This window comes from Sceloporus occidentalis, unplaced genomic scaffold (genome assembly GCF_023333645.1).
Source record: "Sceloporus occidentalis isolate IW3139 unplaced genomic scaffold, rSceOcc1.0.p SCAF_375, whole genome shotgun sequence".
NCBI classification, from domain to species: Eukaryota; Metazoa; Chordata; class Lepidosauria; order Squamata; family Phrynosomatidae; genus Sceloporus; species Sceloporus occidentalis.
In genome coordinates, this window is record NW_028317355.1 from 360,480 (window position 1) to 373,598 (window position 13,119).

Consider the following 13,119-nt stretch of genomic DNA (forward strand, 5'->3'; position numbering starts at 1 on the left):
CATTCGGCCCTCGTCTAGTTGCCCGTTTCTCCTGCTGTAAAGCCTCAAACCTTAATCAGTCGTTGGTCTCGTCTTAGATTCAGGAGCCGTATGTCTACCCCACGCATGTTTAAATCCCCCCCACTTTATTACCCTCTAAAACCGAAAGCTCTATGTTACAACGATCCCTTGCGTGTGCATGCGCCCGGCTCGCTCTGCTGCAGAGCGTAGGGCAAACCGTGACGTCTGCATTCCAGCTCTGCGTGTGCCGAGGATAAGGGATTGCGTTAGGGGGGCTGCGATGTTCGATCCTCCGCACCGCAAAGAGCATGTAAGCAGTTTCCACCGCAATACCTTCGCGATGCCGAATCCCAATAACACCCTTCTACGAGAACACGGAACACCCTGCACTCTTTCATAGAACATACATTGGTTATAATTAAACCTTTATCTAAAAAAAACCCCCAAAAACATTCCGGCTGGGACCACACATTTATCTTATATATCCTATAGAATAAAATAGCTCCTCTCATCCCGGTAAATGGAACTGTTTCCCCCAACATGCATTTTCCTTGCAGTAAAGTTACAATTTGATGCATTGCAGCTAATATTTCTGAGACCGCAGTGGGTCAGTGAATGGAAATAAGCTCGTATAAAGAGAGACGGAGGACTGGGATTAAGTGCTGCTGCATTGATGCAGATATGCTTAACGTTTAAAGAAAAATACAGCCGTTGCGAGGTTTCCTTTATCATCCTGAACAATGCCCGTAACCCGTTTTTATTTTAACCCCGAGTAATGAGATGCACAGTCCTGCCTTGTGTTAAATCACGATTGATCTTTTCATGTAGGTGCAATAGATTAAAAAAAAAAGTGGTGAAAGTGGCAGCTGTCCTTGGCCCGGGCAACATTAAAGGAGGATAATGTTAAATTGGGGTTTAAAAGGAGACGCTGCGGAATTTGTTGGCGCTATATAAATAGAATATAATAGTAATAATAATAATGTGTTGCTGGTACAATGTGATGCAGTTAAGTATCTCGTAGTCTAGGGCCTCCACTTACAGGGGAAAACTGGCATCTTCTGCCATCTTCTTTCGGCCCCTTGCCCCCCCCAGTAACTCACATATGCACTGGCACATATGTGTACACACACTCTCACATTTACACAAACATATACACTAATGCTAACACGTATATACACTGACCCATACTTACACTAACATGCATTTACATATACTCACTAACACACACATACACATTCATGCTCACACGCACACATACACACACACTTACACATACACATCCATGCTCACACACATACACATCCATGCTCACACACATACACATCCATGCTCACACACACTTACACATACACATCCATGCTCACACACTTACACATACACATCCATGCTCACACACACTTACACATACACATCCATGCTCACACACACTTACACATACACATCCATGCTCACACACACTTACACATACACATCCATGCTAACACACACACTTATACATACATACTCCCTCCCACTCACCCGATTACCTCACCCACAGATTTCTTTCTGGCTTCGCTTTAACCTCGGGGTCACGTAATGTGATGTCTGCCTGGTCCAAAATTGTTTACAAAGGGCCAGATTAACGTGTACCAGCTTGATGAAAGTCAGGCCAGCCCTTTGTGAAAATACTTTTGCATCCGGTCCAATTGAGGTTTCCAACCTTGGTTTTAACATGACAAAGTAAAACATTTTTCATTAACGTACAAACTCGGTTGTGTTTTGTTTGGGTGCCAATATATGCTCTTTAAAGAGTATACCAGTGAGGGGGAAATGGCTCCTGACTCTAAGACGAGACCAACGACTGATTACAGTTTGAGTCTTAACAGCAGGAAAAAACAGGCTACTAGATGAGGGCCGAACAGGGCCGATCTGCCAGCAGATTCTATGTTTACCAAATCATGTGTCTCCTCACGTCCAATCGCCCAACATTAAGCCGCCCCCTTCATTTCTGCTTATGATTTTTTTCCACTGCAAAGTGTTTAGCTAAACATACTGTATTCCAACACCGCAACACAATATCAAGGTGATATTTTTCTGGCATCAGCTCAAGCGTTATCAGTTTAGACCTTCAGTTATCTCCCAGACTCAACAAAAAATATTTCCTAGAGTTGGCATATCTGCTGTTTAAAAACGGACACTTCTGAACAACCCTTGGAGCATAGCGGTCTATGACTTTTTCATAAACAAAGCCAGGCAATATGTATAATATATACAAGTTAATTTAATTATATCAGAATATGTATCCAGCATCTTGATGATCTGCAACATGTAAAATCCATACTAGCCCTCCCTCTTGGTCCAAGAGGCTGGTGAAACCTTAAAGCTTTGCCCAATGTGGAAGTTCGGATATCCGAAACAAAAGCCAATGTAAAGTACCCTGCATAACCTCTTGGAATTAACATTTTGTTTCATAATTTGTAGATTAATCCATTTGTAAAAAGCTACAACTCAAACAACTACTTCCATTGAGGTTCCTCAACAGCTGAGATCCATGCTCACCAATACACCGGCTGATTTCTAACCCAACCCTACCCTACTAGATATAAGCCACGCCCGGGCTGGTCATTTAGCACACTGGGCAAATGCCCTACGGGCCGCTGGCTGACATCACCCATTACAGATAGGGTACTATAGCTTGCTGCCACTGAATGGATATCCTGCCACCAGACGATCTTACGTCATTTGTTAGCCACTGGCCTTAAACTACCAGAGCCACCTAGTCGTCCCCAGTCTGGCCCTGGATTCAGCAGATGGATGTAGGTTATTGATCTCTTGGTAGCTACCTGTCTGCATCTGACATTCCATCAGAATCTCAAACTTCACCTTGATTTGCTTGAGAGTTTTTCAACATCTAACAACCACAACACCAGACCAATCCAACATCTATATCGTGTATCCTATAGCATTGAAATCAACATGTATTTAACCTGCAGGGTAACCACAGGCTGTAAGTGGGGTGATTTATAACCATTGAACCTGCTCATTAGGGTCTCAAAGCTTTGATGGCTTCATCTTACAGAAATATTTCTAGATACAGATAATTCTGCACTGTGTGCATGTGTTCCAAAAACATGGGTACACAGGATTCCACAACAAAGCAGAGTATTGATTCCAGCTCTAATCCGCCAACAGCTATGGGGCATCTGCCCCCAAATCCTACAGTGACAGTGCGGTTCCGCTGATGTCAGTGGCCATTCCCGCCGACGCCAGTAGGTCCTCCTGCTGACGTCGCGGGAACCACGTTCCCATGTACGACCATGAGTGGTCCAGGTAGCCATTGTAAGGGTTGGGGAGGAGAAAGAAAGAGAACGTTGGCATTAAAAATTAGATAACCAATCAATAATTCCTTACTGTATCCCATAATATTCTGGTGATTCTTTAATCTAGAAATGATTCTTATAACTGGTCAATACTTTTTGATTAATATTATGAGTTACGGCTCCGACACTCTGAGACTTATCTTTAATGAGGAGGATTTAGTAATTAAATATCGCAAGCAAATAAGCACACTTTATGGGTGGTTTTAATAAATGAATTGACCTTAAAGTTGAGAAGACCGCAGTTTCACTTGATATGAGCGCGTGAAGTTACGTGTCCAGGCCCACCTGTATCTAAGGAGATCCTGAAACCTTACGCCGTTGGGTTTCTTTGAGGACCAGAGTAGGGAACCACCGGTCTAGAACACTGGTTTAAAGTGACCATTCTCTCCATTCTCAGCAAAAAATAAATACTGAAAGCGTCAAATTCTGTGATGATGTAAATGAGGGGTTTTGTAAGGGGCTCGGGAATTTCAGTTTTGGCTACTGGGTATCAGCAGCAGTTATTTCCTGAATAGGACAGGCTGAGGACGATGCCGCCAAAGACATCAATAGTTGACGTTCCGGCCACCACCCCCCCCGGTAATTGTCTGTTCTAATAAGAATCCCAAAGATAACGTTGTTTGCTTGAACATCTGCACTGCAGCACTATAGGCTGCAGTGCAGAGCCCGAGGGGTCTTCCTCAACAGCCCTGGCCATCGTGGGAAAGACGCAGCATTCTGGATGTTGCAGAATATGTCGATTCTACGGTCGAGTCGATAGATCCATAAGACATTGTTCTTTATATCTGCTGATATTTGTCACGGAGGATGTACTGCAGTGACAAGTCGCAGTGCGAATCTAGCTCAGAAAAGCAAAGCACGGTGCCAGGTCAGCCGAGGCTGTTAACTCATCGCACTGGTGTCGGAGGCTCCATTAATGGTTAGAACGTTAGAGTAGACCAGAAGCTGAACTGGCTCCCCGCTATTAACTCGTTCGGGGTACGCTTAGTCTTACCCATGTCCTATGCAGCACTATTTTAGGGCAATATCTGCAAGTTGCAAAGTAAACGTCGATTTAATATTCTGCTCGAGCAAAACATGATCCACCTGCAGGTTGGGCACTGTTTGAGTATCGGGCCTATGAAGATCTGTTGGGCCCAGGAGATCCTGAAAGTTTGAGTTCTATCCGATATGGGATATCAACTCAGAACAGCTAAACATGAGTGACTTTGTTTATAGAGTTTTTGGTTGAACGCTATAATTAAGTTATATATAAGGTTTATTGTCACTTTTAAAAAATAAAAAATAAAAAAAGCAAACCGAGTTCTTCATCGGTGCAAATATTACTGCAGTCCATGTTTATTACCCTGAATAGATGTCATTCATGCATATTTTATACATATTTGATCTATTCCCTCTGGATACATTAGAGGTCACATTCATGGGTTAAAAAGGTTTATCTGAGTCATGAACAAGTTCAAAACCAAACTTTATCTGCTCGATTGGCTGATTTTAAAGCCTTTTTTGGGTTGTTCTCAAGGTATACAATGAAGTCACTTTGCCAGTTTGGACCTAGGGATCTGGAGACCTCAACGAACAAAGACTTCTCCGAATCACTGCCACCACCCCTATCCATACAAGAATCGATATAGAAAGTATCAGGTTTGTTGGATGTTCCTTCAAACAGACCTGCCTTCAAGTCTACTTTCCCTTTTCCCCTTCAACCCTCAACATCATGTCCTCTCCACCCATTTCTCACAGTCTCTCCAACCCCTCTACCTTTGTGTTACTTCCATCTACCTTCTCCACCTACATGGTCTTCCTAGAAGAGGACATACAAGGTTCCACCACACAGACGCGTAATGAGACCCATCATGACCTTCATGACCTGGCACCTCTTTTGATCTAACGCCCTACTACTACTGTTAATCTACATGGACAGGCTAGCTATGTTACCCTGCACAATTCTCTCCTCCATGTCCACTTGTGCCATGAAGGTACATTTAAGGATAAGTTTAACAATATTTTAAGAAATATAAAATGTTGCCTGCAGGTTATACAGTCACCATACTTTCTGGAGCCCCTAATCTGCCATTTTTACCAAAAAAGTATAATTCACACATTCCCCCATTTTAAGGAAACTGTATTAAATAAATGTATAAAATAACATGACCTTTATGTAAAATATTTCTGAAAATAGAGATTTAATTGAAATTCTAAAACAATTTTAAAAATCTAAATTAATAATCGTCAGTGTCTAACATACCCAAGGATCTACTCTAACCCTTCTTCTAGACGGAAAGAACCCAGGCTGGCCCTTTATTTTTTTTATAAATTGGCACAATGGGGAGGTTTTTATTTATTATTTTTTTTTTTGTGTTCTAAATGCAGCAAAATAGGCCAGAGTTCCGAGAATTTCTCCTGAGTTCTATGAAGATCCTACTGTCATTCCCATGATGATGTAACATACCTTCAGGCTGATGCTAAAAATAAAGTCGGAGACAAAAAGGGAATGTTTAATTAGGGCAGGCAGGAGATTTTAATTTTTAGCGAGTTCTAAAAACGTGCGGAGGTCTACGAGTGAAATAATAATCAGGTGTGGGCCACCTCGAGTATTCCAGGACTGCTGTGGACCATATTTCCCATGATGCTTAGCCTGATATTTGGCATGCTTCACATCATCGCAATAGAGGTCCTCAGAAGGCCAAATGCTGCCTATTCCTTAAAGAGAAAAACCCATGTAATATTTTGTTATTTACGTGTTATTTGGAAAACATTAAAATATATCCTCCAATTCATCTTTTTTTTGCCCTAATTCATAACGAATGCGTTCTCCTTACATTTAAAGAACTATTCCTGGTAACAGGTTGAAATAAGGGATTCTACAAATGGAACTTGGGACTTATTTCCAAATTCTGAATTTTTGGGTGGGATTTTATTTATTTTTTTTCCTACTGAGACTGCAGTTTTATATAAACACCCAACGTCCCTCGACCCCTCACCTTCCATTCGATAAGTCCTTAATTGTGTTTTCATTGTCCAACCAATCACCTTTTTTTTTTTTTGCTTTTTTTTGTTTAAAAATAGGATGACTGCGTGTTTTCGAATGTGTTCTTCGCTATACGGTCATCGGGACATCTAGGGACATCGGGATGTCTATAATTGTCTACACGTTCGGCGTCTGCAAGCCAAGCAAGAGATATCCTTCATGTCCGAAAGACACTGCAATGCTGTAACATCTATTGCACTACAGCAACAACACAAAAAAACGATAGTACGGAAGATTTAAGGCTAATACAGTAAAATTAACCAAGACCTGAAAACGGTAGATTTCGTACCAGATATAGAATCACGTAAATGGAATGTACTGAGAGAATTTATTAGTCTTATTTGTAATGTTAAGATTTAGCGGGGTGTCTTCTATTGGGTATTGTTTGGCATTTTAGATGTTACTGAGATGCTGGTGGATAAGTAGGATTATCTTCCAGCAGAGGTGGTAGAAGTTAATACAATGAGGTAATTTGAGTCTATACGGTTATTCTGAGCATCCAACCAGGTCAAGGATCAAGTGAGGTTTAACATTTGACAGCTTGTAGAAAAAGGACCATCAAGATGGGACAGGGGGTTCTTAGTCGCCATCAAATTGTATGTTTTGGTGAGAAAAAAGGATGGATAAAGATAAAGCAACGTCCACAGCAGCGTTCTAAAATGTAGCAAACAGTCTTCTGCTTCTAGACACACTTGGCTTTGGTTAGAAGATACAGAAACTGGGTATATCACATTGTAAAGTCTAGTGGTGGACCCTGCTCGGTTGCCCAAGATCCTCCAAGTTATCAGTAATTTCTCACATCAGCAAAGAACGGCCCGTCAATCATCATCGTCTGCCTCACAGACCCATCTGGGCTAATAGAAGGGCTACCTGGACATTTTGGGGGGAGATACATTGGAAACGTGTGATAATAGAGGACCTCTAGGACCGAAGCTGCCAACCACTACAGAAGAACTTACAGAGCTTTTCGAAGCAGCACGGTCACCAAAGCATGGGTTAACGTGTTGCCAAGAACTATATTTTTTCCAAAGAGGCAATTTTTGTTGTCCCAGAATTCACCCATTCACCCCGTGAGTCTTATAAATAAGGCTTAACTCTTTCTGGAACACAGGGTGAGCAGGAGCCTGAAATTATTATTATTATTATTTATTTATTAATATTATTATTATTAGTTGTAGTAGTATATAGATATTTTTTTTATAAATTGCCTGCATATTTCCAATAATAATAAAAAAGGGGGGGAAGAAATTGGAAAAGACATGGTAAAATATAATTAAAAACTTTAGCATTTTAATGAGCTTTGTTCCATTTAAAATCATAAAGGACGTTACTCTCTCTCAACAAGGAAACCCTGGTAAATCCCTATTAAATCCCATAAATATGATATATATTTAAATATAAGACATGGCCGGGGCCCAGCTGTTTCGCTGCACGATGCAGTAAGACTATCGATGCGTGTGATATCGCGTTAGCCAATAGAGCTGTGAATGCGTTATTTTATAGATTTCTTAAAGTGACAAAAAAGTGGATTTTAGACCAGTAAACCATTACTATATTTTAAATATTCTGGCCCTACCATACAATGGGTACATATACAAAAAGTTACAAAAAGACAAAATTGGTACTTCCCAATTTAAATTGATTTAAACAGTATATTGTTGTTTTTTTTTATTAATGTGTTTGTTTGTTTTTAACTGGCTCATATAATTAAAAAAATTAATAATTAATGGCGATAGGGAGAACCAATAGATTTTCTGATAAAATAACCTAGAGAGCGAAGAGAGTAAAGGAACAGAAGCAGAGGGGGACCCAATGTTTACTTATTTTGAGGCCGAATACTGTTTGTTCGAACCTCTCTTCTCCCTGTTTCATTATTTATCCTGATTAGAAAAAGGGGGCTTCACAAACCCTGGTGGTCAAGTGGAAGGTAGCAGAGAAGCATGCGCGTCTGGAGGCTCATCTGCTACTCCTTTGCTCCATATGATTAATGGGTGGTGATACTGAGGGCCCCTAGATATGACATCATACTCCAGTGCCATCAGTGCTGAAAGGGTGGTAGATAAGTGGAACAGTCTCCCAGAAGAAGTGGTAGAGGCTAATACAGTGAGGGTATTAAACATGCATGGGATAGACATACGGCTCCTGAATCTAAGACGAGACCAACAACTGATTAAGGTTTGAGTCTTTACAGCAGGAGAAACAGGCAGACTAGAAGGGCCAGAGGGCGCCGATCTGCCAGCAAACCCTGTTTCTATTCTCTCCCAATTTTCTATAGTTATTTTTTTTTGTGTTAGTATATTTTGGTATAATTTATCATATTTTCAATAAGAAAGAGTATTCAGTGCTACGTTTCTTCACACTCATGGACAAATTCCTGGAACCTACAAGAATTCCTAGAAGCATATCTCGCCTAAAGGTCTCTAACAAACCCTCCCAAGAAACCGTATATATATCTAGAAATATCATTAATGTAATATGCTTTTAGTGAATGTAATCCAATATAAACAAACATTGGCATTCACCGTCATAATATTTGCCAAGGCTTTTGCTGTCAATAACTACTGTACTGCAGACTCCAGAGAATGAAGCCTCTTTGGGGGCAGATAAAAAGAGCCCTAATGACTGCTAAGCTTAATTTGAAGAGAAATAACCTTGTTCTATTATTTGAGAACTAGCCTTTTTTATTCTAGAAAAAATAAAAAGTTGACAAAATATTCATAATAAAATGTACAGAGTTTAAAGTTTTTAAAATCATATAGTAAAGACGTGGGGTATTAGGAGACCTGAAAACAACGATAATGGCTTTAAGTTGGTTACATAATGCAACTCTGGTTATTAAGACTTATAGAACTTGGATGGCCACAGAAAACTAATAATGAAAACTGTATTACACCTTATAGCATAGCCAGCTGAGAGTACTGGGAGTTTGTGCTGAGTGGCCTTTGCAGCAGAAGTCTGGCCGTCATCAAAATAGAGTTATGATCTATTTCTGCATTTGATATGGTTTTGTTTGCTGGTTAAGTTACAATGTATATATTATTAGTAAATAACATTTTTATTTACTACATGTTAGTATCAGATCTCTGCCTCCACGTTTCATTTTAAGCTGACACCAGCAGAATCAGCACCTCTGCTCCTATTATTGCAGTGTTCAGCACCATGGACAGCTATCATAGACGCATTGCTGATGGCCCAAAGAGGGTATAAACTACAGATGGAATATACTAGGGACAGGGCTGATGGATTTTACCCATTCCAGGGTAAAATTGGAGGTTGTGGTATTATCATTATTAATAATAATATTATATTTTATTTATATAGCACCAACAATTCCCGCAGAGCTTCTTACAGTCCCTACATTCAAACGGTCTGACAAAACTAGACCAAGACGACCTGATACATTAGGTAATGAGATCTGTTCATTAGCTTACAACCTAGAGGAATACACTTCTACATCCCATGGCATGCCAGGAGTTAAACTGCCTTTAGTAACACTCTGTTCTTAATGTTTTAGAATTCTATGATCTACTTGTGATAATTTTATCTCATCTCACACTCATTAAATGATTATTAAGTACATAACGTGCATATGTATGATGTCAGTGCAACTGATTAAGCTATAAATCTGTAGCCTTCAACAATTATTTTCATAATAATGAATTAATCCTAAAAAATCCCAAATTGGATTATAGCCAATTTGGTTTGCTAATTTATATATATATATATATATATATATAAAGCACCTATAGATTATAATCTTGCAAGCCGGGCCCTCTTCTCCTAATGTATCGGTTCGTCTAAGTCGGTCGGTTCTAGTTCTGTTGGACCCTTTGGACTGTAAGATGCGCTGCAGAAATTGTTGGCGCCATATAAATAAAATAAGATAATAATAATATTGTATTGTAATACTTGGTGGGGGGTGGGGATGAAAGCTTTTGATGCAGAAAAAATAGATCAATAATTGGAATCAGGTTTTCCTAAGTGGTTTCAGGGGTTTTATGGTTATTTATGGGGACTGCCATAGATCTCAACCATCTCACACACGGTTTACTGTACAAGACAATAGATAATTAATTTGGAAGAGAGGTGTAAGAAACTGCAGATTTAGCTAAAATTCTTGCTGCATTTTTCTAGTTTCTTTTGAGAATAACGCCCTCTACTGGCGGTACGGAGAATTGCATTTAGCTTCACACGTCAAGAAGATACATCATGGTGTTTATAGCTGTTTTATTATTATTATTATTATTATTATCTTTTATTTATATAGCAACAACAATTTCCGCAGCTCTTCTTACAATCCGTACATTCAAAGGGTCTGACAAAACTAGAACCAACAGAGGAAGGTGAACCGATACATTAGGGAAAGAGGTTTTGTGGTTAACCCAAGTAAACAAATTACCCTTGATTTTAAATCAGCATCAGCTAAGCACAACCTCATCTATGTATCAATTGAGCTATAAGTCTATTACAAAAAAAGGAAGGTTTTTTTGTTAAATACTTGATCAGTATAATTCTTTTTTACAATGTTAATGCACCAAATGCTGATGCTGAGTCTCATATTGGTGGTTTTGACCTACCTCCTGAAACAAACCTTTTTGGTTACTTTGTTTCTTTCAATGTAATCACCAAATATTAGATTAACCCACATTTGAGATTCTCATATTTGTGGTTACTTGATAACATTAAATGCTGTCTGGGTCTGGATGAAGGTTTCCAGAACACAGACAGCAAGTTGCTGGAATCTAATTGTAAAGACTAAAATAAAGAGCTATGCCAACTGCAGTTTCATCATTTAGAAGGACCACTGTGTTTTATTAAGTCTCGGTAGACTTGATTGCCTTCTTCTAAGTCATGCTATGGAGTGAATGGTCTGCGGTCATCTGTATCAGCCTTCTATAGCCCTAAATTCTGATTTATTCTGGTCTAAGAGACCCATTGCACATACAAGGTAAAGCTAGATTCCAGCAGGGGAATTTCTTGCAAGCTTTGCTGCTTTCCTCTGCACTGCAGTCCAATTTCCAGACCTCCCCATTAACACTTGCACCCTGCACTATATTCTGCAGTTAAAGCAATGGTGGGCTTATAGATACAGCATGCATTAGTAGCCCCTGGCCCTTTGAGAATGCACCTGTATTTTTGTACCATTTTACCCTAAGATTGCAAGACCTAGATGATAGGCTTCACAATTATCATCAACATGTCCCCTCATCATCCCCTGTGGTTTAAACAACTGTTAAACACCCCTTCTAGAGAAGGATAGTCTCTCTACTACTATACCTCATTTAAAATGATTTTCCAGATTAAAATAAGCAATGAAATACTAAACAATGCTATCAGTATATCTACACATTCGTATAGCCAAATGAAAAGACAAAGAGGTCAATATAAGCTTTGTATACATTACCCTGGCAGCTTTGGAAGAATAAGGATCTTCGAAGAGAGCCCAGACTTTAGGCTGGAGTCTTTTCCACCAACCCAGCTTTCTACCATCTTCTTGTAGACAGAGTCTTTTCAGATCCCCATCTTCTTCTTCCTCGGTGGGTTCTGGAGTTTCAAAGCTATCCAAGGCTTCTTCTGCATCTCTGTGTTGCCTGTAATTCATCCAGCAACAAGCCTCCACATCAGTTTCATCAATGCCCCAAAAGGCCAACTCTTCTTCATAAAGAGGACCACAGACATCTGCTGGACAATGGAGTTTCCCTGTCCTGTAATAGTTGAGCACATAGGCAAACACTTGCGGATGTCTATCAAAGAAGAACTCATCTGTTTTGGGGTCATAATCAAAGTTGCTGAAGGCATCTGGTTCTGTAAGCCAGGAGAGCCTGGTACCTGGCAATGTCTTCAGGGTACTTCTGTAGGTCTCATGTCTAATGCCACCCACATTAATGACAATCTTGTCGCTTTCCTCTGATTTGCCCATATCTCCTTTCAAACATGACTTTGAAGGAGGTTTGTTACCAGACTTTCGCCCACGAAAGGATGAGACACAAACTGAACTGATCATAAGTGCATTTGGGTTTTTTTTTACCCCAAGTGTTTTTTTTTTTTTCCTACAGAAATCTGCAAGTACAGATCAGGTTTCACAGGGACATCAAATCAGGTGGCTTCAAACCTATGACGTCATCACAGGGTAATTATATTTTTTTTTCCAGCTCACACACATCCAGCCCCTTCACTACACACACACCCCCTCCAAAAAAAAGAGACCTAATACAGGAGAAAGCTGCAGAGAGAGGATAGAGCTTCCTTGTAATTAAGATATTTGGAAAGATTTCCTTTTGTTTTGTTTTTCTTCTGTATAAAAATATATAGAATGTATCAATTCAAGATCTAAAACAGGGTTCTAGTTTTGAGGCTGGAAGACTATGGATAGTAAAGTTGATGGATGATATTCAAAAAAAAATCACTGGATTCTCAAACACGTCTGGCTGGTGCTACTGGGGAGCCTGAAAGAAGAAGGAAAATATGTACAGGTTACTTTATTTTCATTATTTTTTTTTCTTGTTTTTTTTGTAATTTTTTTACATAGTTCCATATCCATCTGAAATACACTCATTGAAATCCACATCACTTACATTATTCCCATCTCATTATCCTTTCCAAAGCTTCAGTAAATCTACATTTCTTTCCTTGACATTCCATCATCTGTCCCAGATAACTCCTCTCTTCTACCTTGTCCTATATTTCCATTGCCATATGCCTTTTATATATATATATATATATATATATATA

General features: G+C 39.5%; 1 protein-coding gene across 3 annotated transcripts in view; it reads right to left on the reverse strand.

The window, feature by feature from the left end:
• LOC149273458 (voltage-gated potassium channel KCNC1-like) overlaps window positions 1-12,391 on the reverse strand; it is a 31,874-nt gene extending 19,483 nt beyond the window's left edge. For all 3 annotated transcript variants that reach the window (XM_089506301.1, XM_089506299.1, XM_089506298.1), the window contains exon 1: window positions 11,792-12,391. In XM_089506301.1, the coding sequence (XP_089362427.1) occupies window positions 11,792-12,391 (600 nt within the window). The remainder of the gene's footprint in view (window positions 1-11,791) is intronic.
• Window positions 12,392-13,119: the final 728 nt, after the last annotated feature.